This window comes from Pagrus major, chromosome 6 (assembly GCF_040436345.1).
Source record: "Pagrus major chromosome 6, Pma_NU_1.0".
NCBI classification, from domain to species: Eukaryota; Metazoa; Chordata; class Actinopteri; order Spariformes; family Sparidae; genus Pagrus; species Pagrus major.
In genome coordinates, this window is record NC_133220.1 from 33,442,760 (window position 1) to 33,463,992 (window position 21,233).

Consider the following 21,233-nt stretch of genomic DNA (forward strand, 5'->3'; position numbering starts at 1 on the left):
TAATCAGAGGCCATCAGGAGACACAGCAAGTGAAAAATGCTGGAACAGATCCAGACAGCAAGAGGAATGAATCTGCTGTTAGCAGGATCATTTTTAACACTCAGGAATATAGAAAGCCTTTTCAACTTTGATCGTTAATATCTTAGTCAAATTTAGTTTTTCATTATTCAAGCTATATACAGTATATATATGTTAAAATTGTTTGAAAATGATTTGATGCATCATCTCGACCTATAAATAAAACAAATCTAACAACCAAGTTGCCTCCAAAAACATAAATTGTAAACCTTTGAACATATTGCAATGTGATGCAGCTTGTGAGAAGACCCTGCATAAAATGTAAATCCAACAGCAGCAAGCCATATGGATAAACGTGCCCCAAGGACAAATGGGTTGTGCTTTTTAGTGACCCAGAGCTGCCAGTAATAATCTCTCATCCATGGAGGTTAAGTGCTGGATGGAGATTTCCCACTGCCTGCCATATGAGCTTCCTGTTATCACTCGAGTGCAGGTTCTCTGCTTACATAATGCCTATCTCTAAACACTCTGGCTCCCAAAACTTAAACTGTCACAGGGCTGGCAAATTGGTTTCAAGGACTAATTGAGCTTAATAATGGTGCTTTGGCTGGAAAACACACACAGTCATAGTCAGCACAGACACATTGTGTCGGCTGTGGTTTAAGGGAATGCCCACTGTTACAGTTAATACTGTATGTTCTCAAAATAACAATGAGCTTATGTTTAGTAAAGCAAAAGAACTGGTTCTATTAAGTAGGCCTGTATCCCAACTTTATGCTGTGAATAAACAAGTTGTTTGTTCATCTATATTTTATTATTTGTTTAATATTGAACACTTTGGGTTTCGATAAAATCCTGTCAGGATCCTTGTAGAATTAAATAGTTTTTTCCTGCCATTCCGTGCTAAGCACACATTAGCCTGATGTTCCTGCACAGCTCTTCATCTGCACACAGATGTTTGGGAGATTGGGATCTGGGGAAATCGGATCAAAGAATTGGGCTCTTTGACATGTGCCTTGGGTCATTCCTGAGCAGTTTTTGTGGTGTGACAGGGCACAATGTCCTGTTGGGGGTGGGGAATGCCATGGTCAGGAGGTTGTTAACATGGTCTACATCGGTGTTTGGGTGGGTGGTGCGTGTCCAGAAGCATACACATGAATGACCCAAGACCCAAGGTTTCCCAGGAGAACATTACAGTGTAACAATATGATCAATGTTAATCACTTCACCTGTCAGTGGTTTTAATGTTGTGGCAGATCGGTGTATCATAAAGTTCTTGGATCAATACTTTGCATTGTTATACAATGTGATAACTCTGGAATATACAAATAGTTAGTGTAGTATATATAGCCTTATATATCACCGCTACACTGGACTCATTTTGAAAATCACATGTGCTGTCTGACACTGTCCTGTCACGTATCAGTATCATGTATCAGTTCAGCCATACTGACTGTGGACAAACAATCATCTGTATTTGGTTTCCTGAGAGGGGAGGGGGCAGGTTTCAGGGGTGATAGTGTAGGTGAGGAGTCAATACCATACACTCCCTCTCTTAATCAGTATAGTATACTAAGGTCAGTTCATCTGGAAACACAGTCCTGCGCTGCTGCACTGCAGTCAATCCACCACCATCCATCAGGGCTCGATGCAAACCAGAAGCAGCTTCCAGACGAGGAAGAGATAAACACAAACACAGGGCGTGTCTGAGCCTCGTTACAACACACAGCACTAAGCTATTGAGTGTGAGAACTTTTTTTCTGTTGACACAAATCCCAGGGACAAACACCCCCAGCTCTTTACTTCCTCCTGATGAATGAGTAGTGTGTACTTCCGCCAGTTATGTAACACAGAGTCTGCCATGTACTGTGCTTCTGAAAAAGCAGGTTTAAGCGGTTTTGCTTTATATAATGTGGAAATCCAAATCTTCCTTTTTTGCTGGATCAGGCTGTATCATGTCCTAGAGTCAGTAAGCACGCTTGCTCATGGTATTATTCCACAAAGCGAGGTACATAATTGTCTAATGTTGGTAATCCTGAGCTAACCTTTTCCACAAGTCTATGAATTTGTTATTTTCTTCTATAGCAGAAAATAAGAAGGAGCAACAACAGTCTTGCTTCTGAACAAATAGTCTTAGAGGCCACTTTCAGAACTAGGGTTGGTAAGATTGGAACAAACAGCAAGAGCAAGCATTATCCGAAAAAAGAAAAGAAAATAACACCACCTCCCTTCAGAGTTCCCTCCAGGACACCCCTCCAAAACACATGAACGCCCACTGCCTGACTACACTGACTGAACAACTTGGAGTGTAGTCTAGTTTGCTAAGTTCAACAAGCTTTCTTAGCTTTTTAGTCAAAGATAGAAAATCATAAATAAACAATTCTGTTAAATGCCACAATCATATAACACAAGCAAAATAGCTGCCTCGAATATACCTCAGTCTGAAAAGGCTACCAAGCACGACAATTACTGCTTACTGCTGTGGGTGTGTGCTTTGTGCAAACTGGGTTAGCTTGGCTCAGGGGCTGTGTGCTTTGTGCCAATGTCAGCTGCTGAATGAGGTTGTTGCTGCTGTTGCAGCTCTGCTCTTTTGCTCAGATGCTGTGTGTGCTAACTATATTCAACGACCTTATGTCTCACTTACATGTAAGAAAACACCTGACATTATCACAATGAATGTAAACAATGAACATGGTTATTGTTAGTATTCACCACTGTCAAGCTAGCATGTTTAGTACTGGGAAATTTTGGCTGGACTTTCTCTGCCAATAATGTGCCACTAGTTCACCAATAGCTTTGGCAATACTTCTGTAGCCTTCTGGAAGACTCCACACAGTCCAAATGAAACAGTTAGATGGGTTTATTAGAGGCCACAGCTACAGATACAGATACTGTATTTTGTTTTATTTCATTTGTCAGAGCACTTGATTTATTAACTACTGTCAGGATGTTAAGAGATTTTCTACCAATATAACAAAAAATGCTTCTAATATAATTTAAGTGCTGCTAGGTTCATAGAGTTGTTGTGCACTGATTATGACAAGATCAAACAATTATTTTCTCCAAAGAAAAAAAATTAACAATGCTTTCCAAGTGGTGATTTGAGAAAATTAAACATTGACCGACAATATCATGTTGACAGAATCCAATTAACCTTTGCTGTTTCAGTATGAAGCCTTTGGAAATCGGCTTTGCTGTGGCACTCCTCCGTCTATCATTCTCTCCATTTTCATTTCTCTCATCAGCATCACATCAGTAAAGTCTACAGAGATATTGATAAGCCTCTGGTGCCAACTGCCCATCTCATTCCATGTAATGAGGCCTAAAAACAGGAGGCTACCTCACGATTAATTATTAGTTTATCACGCCTCTGAGCGCGGAGTGACTGGGATCTGTATTACAGGGGGAGGCTTTGTGTTCAACTGGGCCACTTCATTGCGATGTTCATTGCCGCCATTACCACTGCAGGCTTTGTGCTGATAGGCTGAACGAACCACTTCAGAGTGCATTCATGGCCTATATCTCCGTATCCCCCAGGAACAGATCAAGGAATAGAAAAACAAACAGGCCTTGTAACACATAAGCATAATCAGGAACGTGGGCCTGTCTGGCTCTACAATTCCTGAAGGATAGGCTAACATGCTGGAGGGGAATGCTGAACAAAACAGTATGTGGCAAAGCCTCAAATGCTCATTCTACTTTCTTTGACAAGCATGTCTGCAGAGCTGCACATTTTTGTTTCATGGACTGTTGAAGTACATGATTGCTAGGGGCAATACTACGCAACAAATGAACAACTACACAAGGTCTTGCTTAAGTGAAATGCCAAATAAAGCATTATCTCACCAAATGTGTCTGTAAACTGCTAATTTGCTTCTGGAGGAAGCGTAACTACTGTATTGATTAAATTTAACAATTGGCAATCTTTTTTTTTTTAACCTAGGAAGTGTGACATCCTTTAGGCTTAGTAAATATAACCAATCAAGTAGGCTATACAATCTCCCAAACATAATTTCCTTGACCATAACTACAGTATGTGCTTTCAGTTGTCTTCATAATCACAACACAAGCATAGAAATGTTCAACTTCAATGGATAGGAGTGGATAATACAGAAAGTCTAGTGTAATATACATGCTTCAATGTATGCAGTTGGAACAGTTTGTATTAGTAGTGAACAGTTTGCAGATATGTTAAATATAAATATTTCCTTGTTCCGTTAATTATGTTAATTAAATGTGTTAATTTTATTAAACAGTGATTTAAATAATCACTATGATTAAAACAGACAGCAGTACTGAAAACATCCTTCATCATGCTAATTACTAAACTAGAAAACAGTTAACATACTGTATTTGTCTTCATGCATCACATGAATGTTAAAACCAACTCTATCTGAAAGCTTTCCCAAAAAAATCAATGTTTCCTTATTACTATGCAAATGTATGCAGCTCAGGAATCTAATAAGATCTTTGTCTTTATAGTGAGACTCTTTAAGTTTCAATTATGTATTGACTTTGTCACCCTGATTAGCACTGAAACAGAGCAGAGTTAAATGCATCTTATTCTTTATTAGCCTTGAGACGTTTTCTCAGTTGGGTGTGCTGGTGCATACCATGTGAAGGCACACAGCCACTCACCACCACAGCCCAGTTAACCTTGGCATTGTCCCTCTCCCAGAAAGCCGTGTCAGCATACAAAACACTGCATTTCTCCCAGCGCTGAAACATTACTGGAACAGTTTCAAGCTAGATGATCAGTCTGGTTCAGATCTAACCCATGGGACAAGGAGACAGCAGGAGGCCAGCAGAAGAAGGACGGGTTAAGGGTGAACCTGCTGACACCCCTGCTCACCTGCTAAATGACACACCTGGAACAACGGAGGGTCCTGTGGGACTCAACACTGGACCCAAGGGTGGAGAAACTGACATTCACGACTGAGAATGTTCTGTAGGCCTTTGTGTACACAACTTCTACACATGCATACTGTATATGCAAAAGCACACATTGATAAGTAAACACTAACACACACACACATACACACAGGATGTGTGCCCTTGTCTAAGGTTAAACCAATATATACATAAAATAAATACATACAATCTGTTAATATTTTAAACTTGACTGTCTAAATCTTCTATGGACACAACTGCAATATATTTTTGACAAGAAAATGGCACAAATAGATCCCAAATGGATTTGAAAAGATGTTATTTACAGCCTCAACACAGTTTGAGCTCATGCACCCACTTCAGACAGGGTGCATGCTAACATTTTTAGGTTAGCAGCTAAAGTGCTACATTTTGTTCAGTTTTTTTTTAAAACGTTTTAAAACATGTCCCCAGCTATTTCAGTCGTGTAGGAGAATGCTGCAACACTGTCTTGCTGTCACAATCTTCACTGCAGCTGCTAAGCTAATAGCAATAGCGCGTACCCTGTCTACAGTGGATGCATGAGCTCAATTTCGTGTCGAGGGCGTAAACCAAGCTCCAGAAATTTTTTTGTTAACTACAAAACTTCAGCCTAATTTCCACTGGCATGAGAGTGAGTAGATAATGACTGATTTTTTATTTTCAGGTGTTCCTTTAAATCACCTGACACATTATCACTGTATCAAGTTGACACAAAGCAACATAAGTATACACCTGGAGTCATGTTTCTATACAATAAATGAATGCAACTCCAACACTGACTCTCCTTTCAAAATATCTGGCTCTTTAACTGCTTAATGTTTGATCCAGTTCTGCTACCTTCTAACTCTGGTTTGGTGCTGGGAGAGCATACAACATTTTTATCAGACCTTGTTAGCTGAAGAAAACATCTTGCTATTGCTACAAAAAAATGATGAGAGCAGAATTTGTGGACTGTAAAACCAAAACAATGAGCTAAAAGAGGCTAGAAGGCTCTGTAGAGCTGAGTGACCCTACTACAAGATATGAGCTCCATCACCCTGTCTGGTTAGGCTGAATGTTTCTGTCTGTTGCAAACAAAAGACAATAATGCTTCTCCAACAGTGTGGTAAAGCAATTAAAGAGCAGTAAGTTGAGACTAAAAGGCTGACGTATATTATATACGGAATAACTCAAAGATAACTTTGAATGTAAACCCATTCCTAAACCTGAGCATGTAAAAACATTGAAGTTTTTAGAATACTGTGCCATTTAACTGCAGGTCATATTCACATGCATTATTAGGGAGTGTTGCCATTTTACCTTCCTAACAAAGGCAACAAACAAAATTAGAGTTTGTGTCTCGGGGCTCTCATTAAATTGTCATGAAGAGGCAGCAGGAGTTTTGGAGTCCCTCATGTGAAAGCAATGAGGAACGGCAGCAACAGCAAAATGTCAAGAGCAAAATGAAGGAATAAGGACCAGCCTCATTTCCATACAGTGCATTACAGAAAAGTTGTAAAGCTATTTGTCTTTTTGAGTAATGTCACAACAAAAAACCTGCTGTACAGACCCGGGGTCTCATTTATAAACATTGCATATGCACAAAATGGGGCCTGAAAGAGGCGTACGCCACTTCCCACGTAAAAGTTGTGATCTATAAAAACAAACTTGACTGGAGAATGTGCGCAGCTGTAAGCAAACTCTCACCCATGCATACGAACATTTTGGAGATAAATGGAATCAGTGACACAAATGATGAGGTGGTGAATTGAAGCAGATTGTAGAAATTAAACGTGAGAGGCATTATTCTGTGCATAATGATACATTTACATTATGATCACATTTCACTTCAAATCAAACATTAATTATAGATCCATGTTAGCATAAACATTCAAACCAACAGTGTCATTTGTTCTTGCGCCTGTAGTGAATAACTATTCCATAAACACCTTTAAAATGTAAAAGATATAAGCCAACTCAAATCTGAAATAGATTTTTCCTCAGCGCTGTCTCACCATCATATTCCTTCCTGCGAAGAGGGCAGTATACGAGGCAGATCCACGTGCACACATTTCCAAGTTGATTTGGGATTTATAAAAGGAAATTGTGTATTGTTGGGCATAAGCCAGGTTTTATAAATCAGATTATGTTTTGGCGTACGTACACAAATGGATGGAAGGGACAATTCTAGCTGTGTAGTGAAATTACAACTAACAGGTGTTGGAAAGTGGTTAGGTTAAAGGCAATTAAAGTATTGACAAGATCATACTGCTACAGGTACCAAGTTACAATTTTCCAGGAATTTCAGTTTGAGTTAATGATCCATTAGTTAAAAAATTCTTAAGGGTGCTGCTGGATAGTTTTGAGGCTTAACATACACAAAATCACTGCACAGTGGTTTATAATACTATGAAAACCACAGACAATCATTCGATCATCTAACTTGACGATTGCAAGGCAAATAGCATATTTACCTGCCAATGTAGCAGGTCACCCTGTAAAATATGTCAGGGATAATGCCTGAGGATGTGTCCATTATCAGGAATTCATCCATTCATCCAGTCCATTAATTTATGATAATGGACACCTCAAAGGGCCTTATCCTGCTTATACCATGGTCACTTGCTAAAGGACAAAATGAAGACCATTAATTCAAAACATATAGTTTTCACAAGCAATGACTCTGTTTCCCTGGCAACACCTGAGGATTTGAGCTGAAACAAACATTGCCATCCCATAAGGTTCATATGTAATGGAAACATTCACCTCTAGCAAAAGGGATGGAACTTTGATATGACTTAACATGGCGTAAACTAGTCCTCTCAGCACATAGAACCCTTTGTCTCAGTGTGATGGCCAACTGCTTATTTATCCTGCTTGTTATTCACCCTGTTTGTTTTGTTATGCAGCAGGTAGCCTGTCTGGGAGGCAGAGCTACCCGTAGTTGAGGCACCTGGGCCTGGTGGGCTCACCATAGAAGCTCTACCTCTCCTGGCCGTGTCGCTCTCTGCTCTCCTATTCACTTCTTCCTCCACCAGCGCATGTTTGTTTTCCAGCATCCAACATCCTTCGCACACACTACATTTTACACTCATGCACTCACGCACTCATACCACTGAATTGACTAATGAAACACCTCATTGTATGCTTTATCACCTTAAACTTGAAAATGATGCTGTTTTATTCATAAATTGTTTATTTGTTTACCTTCAGCTGCATCTCCCTCGTTTTTGTCACAGCTTTAGAGCCGGCTCATGACACTCGGCTATTAGCCAAAAGGCTAATGATATATGCTAGCAAGATTCAAAGTCAAAACATCACGTACGGTTGACAAAAGGTAAATATAACTTAACAATATATTTAACAAGAAGACTGGCTAGCTAGCCAGCCATGTCACTGTCCCCAAATTAACAAAGATTAATAAAAAAAATGATAGTCCATGTGTACGGTCAGTTGCAGACTGTGGTAGTGAGTGGACTGTGACAGTGTTCTTCCCACAGCTTGTGTGTTACATGCACCATCCTGTGGTGTTCAGAGGTTGATGTACTGAAGGACTACAGTCTGTGTTGAAAGCACATTAATTTGGAACAATCAGCAGACAGTTTCACTTGTCCATTTATCAGGAGTTAACTGACACCCTGTTGCCAATCAGGACTGCGTTACCACCCAAACCACAGTAGACTTTCTGTTATGGAAACTATCTAACTAAACCTTAACCAAAATTAACTAATTAATAGTTGAGCCAGGTTAAACATTTTGCCAGATGGGCCTGCATTTGTTTTGCTGGAGCCTTCTGTGCCATTGCAGCAGTCACTGAAATGAATGAGAATGAGAAAATCTAATCACATTAGACAATCTCTGACTTTCATCAATCTGTAAATGTCTCGGTAGTTGGACTGTCAATAGTAATTGATCAACAATAGTTAATTAACTTCTGTACTTTAATGGTACAAAGCATTAACTCAGGCGGAACACTAATAACAAGGACAGTTGGATGAGGAGAGAGGATAAGATGGCGGCAGCGTGGAGACATACATACAGACCCCCTTCTGCAAATATCACATTTTATGATCAGCTCACAGAAATCCTGAAAGAGTGCGATCACAACAAGGAGTTTATCATCATCGGTGACTTCAATTTAAATTGGGGAGACAAGCTGAAGAGGAAAAAGATAAAAAGTATAACAGACAAATATAAATAGATCAACTGATAAAGGCTTTCAAAAACCTTGAGTACACAATTGGACCTGATATTTACTAACAAGCCAGAAAGGATAACTTGAAGTTACAACCTGATTACTGGCTTGTCTGATCATGATCTAACCTTGGTTGCAAGGAAGTTAACTAAAAATAGATAATGTAATATTCTATAATTCCAAAGAAACAAGTAAAAATGCTTTCTTCTGAATACCTAAAGGTCGGCAAGCTATATTTGATAGTGAAATTAATAATCTGAAATGCAATGATATAATCTCCTCTGAAGATCTTCAGGGTTGCTGAAACATATTTACTGATAAAATTAACTCTGTGAGGTTAAACTTTATGGTAAGGGTAAAAAAAAAATGAAAAGAAAATGTAATCTACCGTGGTTAAATGAAAACCTCTGGAAACTCATGAGGAGTAGAGATTCGGCACTAAAAAACGCAATTAAATCTAAAGAGGACACAGACATGTTGATTTTTAAAGGCCTAAGGAACAAGGTTGTTCAGGAATTGAGATGAACCAAATCCCGTTTTATCTTCATATAATGGATGATGCTAAAGGCAATAGTAAATGAATCTTGCAAAATATTAACAATCTTACAAGGAAGGAACCAACGTTTGTAAGAGACCTTCAGAGCTGAGGGAAAATTAATTGTTGACAAACCTTCTGTTGCTGATATTTTTAACAGTTATTTTCTTGAGTCTGTAAATGAACTAGGTAGAAACCTTACAGAAAGGGAATTGGATATTGTTCCTATAACTACTACAGATCAGGTCTTTGATCTGGTTTAAACAAATGCCACAGAAGTAAATCGAATCATCAGCTCTTTAAAAAGCTCGAAATGTAGAGATGCTTTCCAGTTTGACACCATGTATATTAAAAAACACAAAGATACTTTTGTTCCAACCAATGTTCATCTAATTAATCTGTCAAGTCAACATAATGCTTTCCCTAGTGCCTGGAAACAAGCCATTGTGACTCCTATCTATATGTCTAGAGACCATCATGAAGCCAGCAATTATAGACCTATAAGCATACTGCTTGTATTATCCAAAGTTGGCTTACTTCAAATGCAGTTTGGCTTTCGACCCAATCCTTCCACCGTAACAGCTACATTACATCTAACAGAGCAAATAAAAAATCCCAGCTAGACAAAGAAGGGGTGGTTGCTGCTGCATTCTTAGATTTGCGCAAAGCTTTTGATACAGTAGATCACAATGTTCTTATTTCAAAACTTTCCAGATTTAATTTTTATCTAGAATGCTGGCATGGATGTCTCCATACCTATCTGATAGGTCGCACTATGTTAAAGTCAATTGTCAAGCAATCTGAAGAGTACAATGGGTGTGCCTCAAGGTTCTGTGTTAGGCCCTCTATTATTTAGTCGTTATATTAATGATCTCCCACAAGTGTGCCATGGGATAGATATACAAATGTATGCCGGTGACACTGTTTTATATACACATGCAAAAACAGCCGAGCTAGCTGCTGGGAAGTTGACGATTGCTATGGAAAGAATCACAGAGTGGATCAACCAGTCATGTCTTAGCCTCAACATATGCAAAAAAAAAAAAAAAGGATGTTCTTCTCCAAAACCAAACAGCCCATTGATGCTGATATTTTCATTAAGACTGAGAAGACTGAAATAGTAAATGAGTTTAAATATCTTGGCGTAATGCTCGACTCGAATCTCAAATTTCAGTCACATGTCAAAAAAGTTATATAAATAATCAAGTACAACTTGGCAAATTTTAGACACATTAGAGACCGTCTTTCAAAGGATGCTGCCAAGACCTTCATGCAGACTATGATTCTTTCCCATATGTCATATTGCATCACATGTTGGGGGCAAGCTGGGGAAACCGTCATTACACCACTGGAGTCTCTGTACAAACAAACCTTAAAGGTTTTGGACAAAATATCTATGCAATATCACCACTGTACGATTTTGAAGAAGCACCATTTTCTGAGCTTTGAGAAATTTAAACTATCTTCAAATTTCTGTCTTATGTATAAATCTTAAATGGTTCGGCACCACCTCCATTCCGTCATTTTATTAGCCTTCGCTCGGAGGAGTCCCTAAAATCCACAAGAATATCGTCGACGAGAGAGATTGTTCTGTACCCTTCCGTCGCACTGCCTTTGGGCAGTCAGCTTTCTCTGTGAAAGCCACGACTCAGTGGAACACTCTGCCAGACAACATGAAGAACTGTAATTCTATCAGCAGCTTTAAAAATCTGCAGAAAGACACTCAATTTTGTAACCACTGATCTTATATCACTGCGTTTAACTTGAATAACATTTTGTGTGTGTGTGTGTATTTTGTGCTTGTGATGTACTGATCTGTGTTACTGTGCTATGTTTGCTATAGTTTATTTTTTTCAGTGATGTTCTGTAACTATGTGAAGTTTCATTATGACCTGCCAAGGGACTGCAGATGTAAATTAGCTCGAAGATAACTCTGGTACAATGCATTAAATGGCAGCATTTATGTTTAACACTGTACACGGTCCCTCTACATATAAAGATGAATTACATTAAATTATAAATATCACGCTTCCATTACCTGATTGGTATCAGTTAGCCTGGTTCAAGCCTCATCACACCTCCCAAACGTATTCAGACATTCAAATAGATTTGGACTTCTGTGCTCATTGATGGTGGTTTACACCGTTTAGAGTAACTGGTTGACCAATCAGAGCTTTGCTGACAGTCTAATTATCAGACTAGCTATCAGTTGCTTCATTCATGACTCAGAATCACTTACTCATTCATCAGCTGTCTGGCCTTCTCCTAACATGTTGAAGCTTTTGTTGCCTTTTGCTGTTCACTAAGATTTACTGCGGATGTATGTTTTTATTAAAATTGATCATTTCTGCCAGCAGAATCCATGTTGCTACTCAGATTCTCAATAAAAGAGCAGAGCCTTTCCTGTACAAATATTTGCTTTACATTGTCCATTCCTTGTAATGGTTTAAATAGCTCTGACTGAAATGTCAACTCACTCCCTAGCTGCTGGATCAGGAAAACATGATTGAATATGTTTATTGCTAATTGGCTGGCAAAGTCCAGAAACCTGGTGGAAAATTACCACCACCCACCTGCTGATAAATATTTGAATGCAGCTTGTACATTTGTGCACCCCGCAGGGCCTCCATTGTGTCAGTCTGGTAAAACTGTCAGAGTGGCTGGTAAATTTTGTAATTGCTAACTTCTGTGGTCAGTGGACAGAAGGTAATTTTGCTGTCAGCAGAGTGACTTACACAGAAATTCAACTTCCACCCTGGAGTCATCAGTTTGCCGTCCTACAGTTTCATCAAAACACCACTACAATAAAAATGGTCTTATCCAGGAGCTCTCAGTAAGACATTGCTGACACAATTGAGTCAGGGTGTCTCACTCGGGGGTCAGCGGAGGAGACGTGAAGTGGAACAGTACAGCTAACAGTCATCTTCCTGGAGCTGAGGGTGATTACCATAAGCTACCCCACACTGTGCCCCCGCCCTCCTCCATATCCCACACACTACTGTCCTCCACTAAAGTGGGGCTACTGTTTAGAGCTAAGGTAATTCCATTTCTGTGCGCACTGTGAAGCTGTGTCTGTTATTGCACTGAAGGCTGTAACACAGTTTCAATATCCTTGAACTTTATCCTTGACCCGATAAAAAGAGAGAGTTTATTCTGTCAACAATTCAATCCTGTAATTCCTTCCCATTTTATAGACAGATGAAATCTTCTTTCACTGTGGTTTTATGCTGCCTGCATCTTCACTGGATAATGCTTTATGCACAAGGCCTCAGGTCTCTGCTGGGAGAATGTAACATTTTGACCAATTATACAGTTACACAATTACACTAATCAGTTATTCTTCCAAGTTATTTATGAAGCTGCACATTCTCTGGTGTTAGCTTTTGATATTCTAGTATGTTTTATATCACTTTTAAAATAACATCTTTGGGTTTTGGACTCTTGTTTAGACAAAAGAAGCTAATTGAAGACTGCGATCAGCTCTAGGAACTTGATCTACATTTTTCATTATTTCCTGTTTATAGGCTGAATTGGTAATCATCATTAATAGCATTGGCTTCACAGCTACTTTTCTAAATTTTTAGTTGCCACTTGTATTTAGATACTTCATTAGATTCTTTGGTTCTATGAGTTGGATTTAAAGTGATTTTCTTTTTGAAATGTTAGCAAATATATTTAGCCAAAAGGCAGTATATATCAAGGGCCTGTGCCACAAAACTATTATAAATTAGTCATCAAATGAGTTTCTATAATTATAGCTATTTAATATCTTCAAATATGTGATTTGGATTTGGAAATACAAGCACAATTTTTCTCATGCTAGTTTATCCAGATATAAGTGTCAAGCCACCTACATTATTAAAAGGAACCGGAATACAGGAAATGACATCTACTCTGTTAAACATGTTCTAGGGGAGAACTCCCAGCCCCTCATAGGATTGTGTTACCCACACTTTAAATGCTTCCTACACCCATGATTGATAGATTATGTAAAGGAAAAGTTTGAGGTTGTGTGAGGTTTCTTAGTCTACAAAACATTTCTAGAGCTTGGTTTACACCCTCAATGTGAGGTCAAGCTCATGCACCCACTCAAGAGTGCTAACACTTTTAGCTTAGCAGCTGCAGTGAAGATTTCAGCTTTTAAAAGGGTGTATATAATGTTTGGGATCTTGGAGCTTCCAGAGAGATTGGGATGTGCTTGACGAGCTGTATGGAACAATTTTCTTTTTCAGTAGTTTTTCTTTTTTTATACTTTTTAAAAAGTCCCTGTCTACTGCAGTTTTTAGTAGGAGATGCTGCAACCCTGTTTTGCTGTGAAGTTTCAGAAATGTTTTGTGGACTACCAAACTTCACCCGACTTTTGGCATGGGGGTGAGTAGATAATGACTGAATTTTAATAATGACATAATCATACACTGGAATATAAACAAAATCCTCCTGTGAGTACAGAATAAAAATCTTTAACAAAGTGATAAAAAAATAATAATTAAAAAGCAATACAGTATGCAACCAAACTCAATAATGGTCATATTACAGGTAGCCTAATACTACTATCTGGCTGGTATGTTGGCAAACTGGTGTTTCTCCAGCTTTTAGTTTATCACAGTAAGTCCATTTCTATGCTCTATCTGACCACAGCCCTGTCCAAATAAAGCATCTATCACTGTGATGAAAGTGTGGTGTAGCCTGGTGATTGACTTTTAAAGAGCAAGGTGTCCACAGTGTCTAAATCCTGTGTGTCCCAGGAACGGACCCTCAATTCATCTCTTCTCTGACATCTCACTTTGTCTCAGGACACTGTGCAGTGTCCCTGCTACACAAGGTGGACAAGAGCACTCACCATACCACTATGCCAGTTATTTCAGGGTTTGTCAGACTCCAGTATACACCTAAAATAGAGACTGAAATGGTTTTGGAGATTGAAATCTCAGTGTTCATATCCATTATCAAGACTTCCTTTGCACCTGGCATTAACACCTGGATGATTGGATTGTAATTACACAAAGCAAAAACACATGAAATCCAGGTGAAAATGTATCCAAGATGCATTTCAGAGTCCATTATGCACACTTCCTCTGGAAATGGTCACAGATGCATCTACCCACAACTAATGCTGTACATTTTTCATCTAGATATAAAAGCACAATAACCATAAATCCAAAACTTGCTACAGATCTAACCCGACGGCACACGAACAGGAGCAGGTTCCTATAGCCTTCCCTGCGTATTCCAACAGAATGCTATTATCCATGGTCTTGAATTGAGACGTTCAATCACATATCACATACTGTATATACAAATATATGACATATGGATGTCGACATGTTGATGTGTGTGCATAGTTTTTGACATATTGTGTTTCAATCTATTCTAATTCATCTATTCAAGACATAACATTACTATGGCCTGCCGAGTTTTATTTGTAGTTAGCACGTAACGGATTGGATTTATGACAGCTGTGTTGCACTCAGAAACAAATGTGAATTACAACATAATGTTGCTTTACAGACAAGATCTTACAAAAAATGGCAAAATGGCAGCTAATGGTATGAAAGAGACAACTTTAAGCTTTAATGACTCTTCATGCAGTCCTGCAGTGGCTTATCATTCCTTCCTCTTGTGGGTTGCATTTAGTGTAAGAAGAGGAGATATGTAGCCATGACTGCTCAAAGTCAGTATATTGTGACTGGTTGACAGTCCTGGAAGGAAAAACTATCGAGCAAAGATGAGAATCAGAGAGAAGACACTGCAGGAAGCACTGTTAGATCTCGCTACTCATGATGGAGAAGAATTTTCTTCTCTGGATAAGGTGAAGCTGACAGGTAAGGATGCAACGCAGCAAAAGTCCAGATGGTTCAAAGAAACCAGTGAGGTTTTTTAAGATGGCATGTGACTGAGAGTCTACTAAGCTTTACAGGCAGAATAATGGGGATGCGTATAGAGAAATTTGGGCAGCACATACCTGACACCTCTGGGACTTTCACTTTCAGATCTGTAAATGACAAAGACATCAATCAGGAGAGGTAGGGAACTAAAACTGAAATACTGACCAACTTAAAACAAGCTTTGCAGTTTTGTAGCTGCCATATTTTGCCCAGATGGTAGGAACATAAATCCAGTGACAGGAAAGTGAAAATCATGATGCTGCACTTCTGAGCAGGTCAAAATGAGACATGAAACTACATCGACTGCACAAAATTACATTCGGCTAAATAACTGTCTCATACATAACTGATGGCAGTTCAGTCGGAGCTAAGCTCCCAATTAAACTATTGAAACTGCCTTCTTTGCTTTTCCAGACCAGCAGGTCTAGGACAGTTAAATCCCAGCGGTCGGCAGACAGAAAAGCCGACCATCAGAGGCGGACCATCTAAAATTCAACACACACACTTCTTTTATAACTGTTCACTTCACTTCTTTACAACCAGCCTAAATTACTCACAAGACACACCTTAAACTGTTCCTTGCCACTGTCAAAATATGCTTGTGATACCTCACAGCAGTTTTAACCTACATCGAACCAAACCTGTTTCCCCCAGCTGCACTATTTCCCCTAATCCTAATCTAGCTGAGAGGATTGATACAAAAATAAAAAAACGTTGGCAGATGCCCTTTTCTGCATTTTTGTCTCAGTGCTATAGGAAACTGGCATATAAGCCTCTACTTAACACATAGGAAATTGCAAGCTGAACGAAGCAAAATTAACCATTTGGTTCTTCAACCTTGGGCAGATGTGTAGTCAGGCATGTTTTATAATGACAGATGCATGGCTGAGGGTCACCGCAATTTCTAAAGAATGTCATGTCATAGCCAAACAGCACATCCACATCCACAGGAAAGATGAAGGAACATTCCATTCTTGAAAGGGTACAGCTGGGTACAGTGTGCTCTCTCCCTGGATCATTTAAACAGCCTATCAAATCCCTAGGTGCTACGAGTGACATGCAAACAGCCAATCATTTAACAGTTGTGTAGTTCAGTTGCACCATCGCCATGTGACTAACAACAACAGATGAGTATGGAGTCAGGCATTATAATGGGTCCCACTGCAGTGCAGACCAGCTCTACTCCGTCTGTAAAACTGTGAAGTCACACAGTGGTTGTGGTAATGTCTGTTTTTCGTGGTCTGATGCAGCGGCCTACAAAAGCCCCCACACAATGACCCCTCTGGCCTCTGTCCCGGTCCTCTGCTGCGTCTCTTGGTGTCAGTCATGCTCCGGAGCTGCTCTTCTGCACGAGTGTCTCCGGGCTCGTTAGGTAGAGCAATTGGACTATTTGCTCTGCCTATGAGCCCAGAGAAACTGCAGCTGTGACAACCAAAGTGGTCAGCGCGACCACCGGGGCAACTATGGCTCACAATCCACTGCACCAGCTCCACTACTGGCCAAGTGTTTTACAAACCAACTGTGAGAAAAACAGAAGCACAAGTCATTACCACCAGAGTGAGAAAATGAGTGCTGACAGCTTGCTAGTATGACAGTATTTTTACTTATTTATGTAATTTTTATTTGTAATTCCTTGTTGTGTTAACATAAATTATAACTTGTGTGCCCTGATAAAGTGGTAAAATTCAAAATTCAAAAGAGGTTTAATACATTTTTTGCCTGGTCTTTAAAATCATTAAAAAAAATAGTACAGGTAATTAAAAATGCTCAATAATTATCTACCGATATGAAACTTATTGTGATAGACTTTTTTAACCATATTGCCCAGGCCTACATCAACTTAATTTGAGAAAATGAAAGGTTCTCTCTTCAATTTAGCAGATGTTGGACCATCTGAGGGAGTATAGCCAGCCAGCCTTGATTGGCTTGACAGACTCCTTCATTATGCCCAGGTTGTCTTTCATAACCCACCACACCCAGCTAATAGGGCTCTTGTCTTTCCTCACTTTCCCTTCAGCAGGAAAGTGTCAGCTTCTTGGCTCCCAGTACTCAATACTCAACAAATGAGAGTGATCTATCAGCTGTATTGGATACCACTCCATAGAGGTGGGTGAAACAGACTCTTGCAGAGGTAGTGCTTTGACACCTTCATCCATGCTGTGTTTTTCCAGACAAAGCTACCCCAGTGTAACAGATCCTTTACTAATGGCATTATGGTACCCCGCCTGTACAAAGCTGCTTTGATGAGACACGTCTGAACTTCAAATGTTCTACGCGGTCACTACTGTTTTCGGGTGACACACAGAGCGAGCACAGAGAGGGAACTGCTTTGAGGGAATGAGGGGGGGCATCAGAAGCAGCTAGGTAACCAAGAACTGACTGACAACAAGACGGCATGCCCAAAGGAAATCATAAGCTGTCAGTGTGAGACCTTTGTCAAAAAAAATCAATGGTTAGATCATAAACAATAGGACTGCCAAGGGAAGGGCTCTGACTGGAAGTCTTGGGCTATATCAGCAGCAACAGGAGGAAAGAAGAACATGACACTCCCGTTTAAACCAACTGACAACTGGCAAAGATGAAATAGTCACAAGCACCTGTTGCACAGATTAAGATCAGTGGCCCGATAAAACCCAGTTAATGATATCATGTGAGGATGCAGATAGCTGAGCTTTCCCCAGAAATTGCATCCAGTAACAGGCCACATTAGGACTGATATGCTGAGCCAGGGTTATCAGTGCTGGGCAGTGATGGCAGCAGCTCCAGATGCATTAGGCCGTCAGTGAGTGGAGACCACAGTGCTTAACTTCGTTACTGTACATTCTGTCATCTCGAGAGAACTGCTGTATGATTATGAATTGATCCATATAAGTTTATAAGATTGCATTTTACTCTCCAGTGGTGGTTGTGTCAGGTATTACAAGTATTGTCTTGGGATATTGGTTATAATAATAATGGCCTAATATTTAACAAGTTAAGGGATTATGCATCTTGCAAAAGGGAACAGGATCATTCATGGTTAACTTGTTAAACTTAACAGTGTTACCAACTTTTCGGACCCACTTCGCAACTTTATTTCTAATAAGCGACCAGCAACAAATTTGCAGCCTTATTCTGACCACCAAAGCAGAGAACCACTTGCAGAAGGATTGAGAGTTCAGTTGCAGTGACTTTCTATGGTTATGTGACTCTGGCGCCAATACTATCTCTGTAATGTACTGCAGCTGTGAAAATGTTAATAGTTTGTTTGAGCTTCTCTATCATTCCATCTCTCTGACTTAGGATGTATACTTCAACTTATAAATATGCAAATCTTTTCTGACCTTGTAGCTTAAATATGTGAATTGTTTGTTCAATCTTCTCCCTCCCTCTGTAAAATGTTTTTAATTGAAATATATGGTGTCCCTTAAGTGATTTTGCGACTTTTGCACTAGTGCTAGCTACTTTGAAGGTCCCAAATGCCAAATTGAGCCCCACTAGTGATCACATTTCAGTAACAGCATGTACTATTCCCCTGGTCTGCATGTCGAAGTGTCCTTGGGCAAGATACTGAACCCCAAACTGCTCCTGATGTGCTGGTCGGTACCTTGCATGGCAGCCACTATGTATGAATTACTGTACGTCGCTTTGGACAAAAGCATCTGCTAAATGCCCTAAATGTAAATGCAAACGTCTCCCCTCTCCCTTCGCCCCCACGCGCCCTGCCCTCTTTACCTCCACTTTTCTCAGCAGCAGCAGGTGAGGAAGTATCCCCCCTCCATAGGAGATAACAAAATATAGTTACCCTTTTGTGGACCATGTCAAGTGACAATGTATGTGCATTGGGCAAGTGAGAGGATGTACTCCTTGGCTATTATTTGCTCCATATGTCTTTATTCCACCATATCTTTAAATGTGTAGAGCTGCCAGAGTGCACCAGAGCGCCGCTCTGCCACAGGGAGGAAATAAGATGTTCACAGTTTGCATAATCAGGTTTAATGTTAAAATATTAAAGTGATGAGTTGCTAAAACTACTTAGTTGTATGGCATGTTTGAACAAAAGCTGGCATCTTTTCATCAGCAAAGCTGAACAGCTCAGCATGTGCAACTGGTTACATTTTGTGACATGTAACGAGCTGGGTACATACAGTATCGTCATGTCATTCACTCTGTGTGCGATGGCAGAGCAGCTGCATTTCACTCAACCTACACACCCAGAACAAGTAACTAAGTTACAGCACCAGCAACTGCGTTAAGGGCCCGAGACAAACTATTAGCCTATATTCATTTAAAACCTGACATGTCCAGGCTTTCACAGAGTCAATTACGAGTTTCTGCTCTGACATTTTGTTGTCATCATGACAAAGGTTACAGTGCACTGCAGCAGCTTGAATAAACATTCAGCCTACCTGCTGCTGTCATGCTGTCTGTTGCCACCTACAAAAGTGTCCCGTGCCAGGCTTTTCACAAGGTTCACAGTGATAAATATGGAAGCCCATTACCGCCTGTTAAAGAAAAAGATCGGAATAAATATTCCCATTCTCATTCCTCCCATTCATGCGCGCTGAGTGTGTACGCACACGCATGAGCTCCTCTTAAGTGCGCAGTGTACCACCAAGTGTCTGATCAGATCAGAAAGTAGCACAAGGAAATTAATCTTGTAAAAGACTTGCTGCTGTAAGCTTTTGGACACAGTGTCTGCGTGCAAGGCTTGTTGACATACAACTGTAGTTGGACTAACTAACTAACCCATGATACAACAGTTGGCTTGCTAGCCTGAAACATGCCAGCAAACCAAGAGCATGCTAGCGTTTCCCAGCCACAATAGTTCACCAAGTAAGCGAGCTAGCTCAGTTGCTAACCAGACAAAACGTTAACACTATTTATTCAAAAGCTGAATTTGTGCCTACAACAGCTATCCTACAACTGACTCTGAACCAAGTCTCTTGTTTAGCAGTTTATATTCTAGCACAGGATGGTTGGTCCATATAAATGTGGGGTACAACAGATCAAATATGAAATCTTTCCTCGATTTTTGCATGGTCCCTGTTCCCTCAAGTGTCATTTGCCAAACACTCAAATTGGTCAAAAAAAGTTCACGAGAGTTGATCTATGCAAAAAATGTGCGTAGATTGACCTCACCTATGCAAATGAATCCAGATTCCAGAACAGAATTTCCAGAAAATGCAAAAAACTAAAAGCAAATCAAGGTTCACAGGGATTTATTTGTCGTTATACAATACCAGGGATGAATATCGAAATGTTTGTAAACTCCTTCATGCTACACAAACACAGAACATATATACAGTGATTTATATATATATACAGTCATGGAAAAAATTATTAGACCACCCTTGTTTTCTTCAATTTCTTGTTCATTTTAATACCTGGTACCACTAAAGGTATAATACAATGAACACGACAAAAAATGCAGCTGATCACATAATACTTTATGTCCTATTTGACATTCTTAAGCTTAATTGTATTCCCAGGGTATATAAGAGGCCATTTCATGTCATAAGCAGCACTGCACATGCAAAGGCTTAGAGTGGTTTCCTGCTTACATTCAAGTTATAGCACAACTCAGAAGTTGTCAGCTCTCACATAATGCCTAAAACAAAAGAATTATGCGAAGCCACAAAGGCAGCCATCTTGGCACTGCTGGAAATTGGCATGAGTGAGAGACAGGTAGCAAAAAAACTAAAGATCTCCAAGACAGCTGTTCATTACA

At 39.7% G+C, this 21,233-nt stretch overlaps 1 protein-coding gene across 3 annotated transcripts in view; it reads right to left on the reverse strand.

Annotated features, from left to right (window-relative positions):
- The window catches only part of iqsec1b (IQ motif and Sec7 domain ArfGEF 1b), a 225,815-nt gene that overhangs the window by 150,403 nt on the left and 54,179 nt on the right, over positions 1-21,233 (reverse strand). For 2 of the 3 annotated variants that reach the window (XM_073467946.1, XM_073467944.1), the window contains exon 2: positions 15,601-15,630. The exons of the other annotated variant lie outside the window; for it this stretch is intronic. In XM_073467946.1, coding sequence (XP_073324047.1) covers positions 15,601-15,630 — 30 coding nt within the window. The remainder of the gene's footprint in view (positions 1-15,600; positions 15,631-21,233) is intronic. 3 annotated transcript variants of the gene reach the window in all.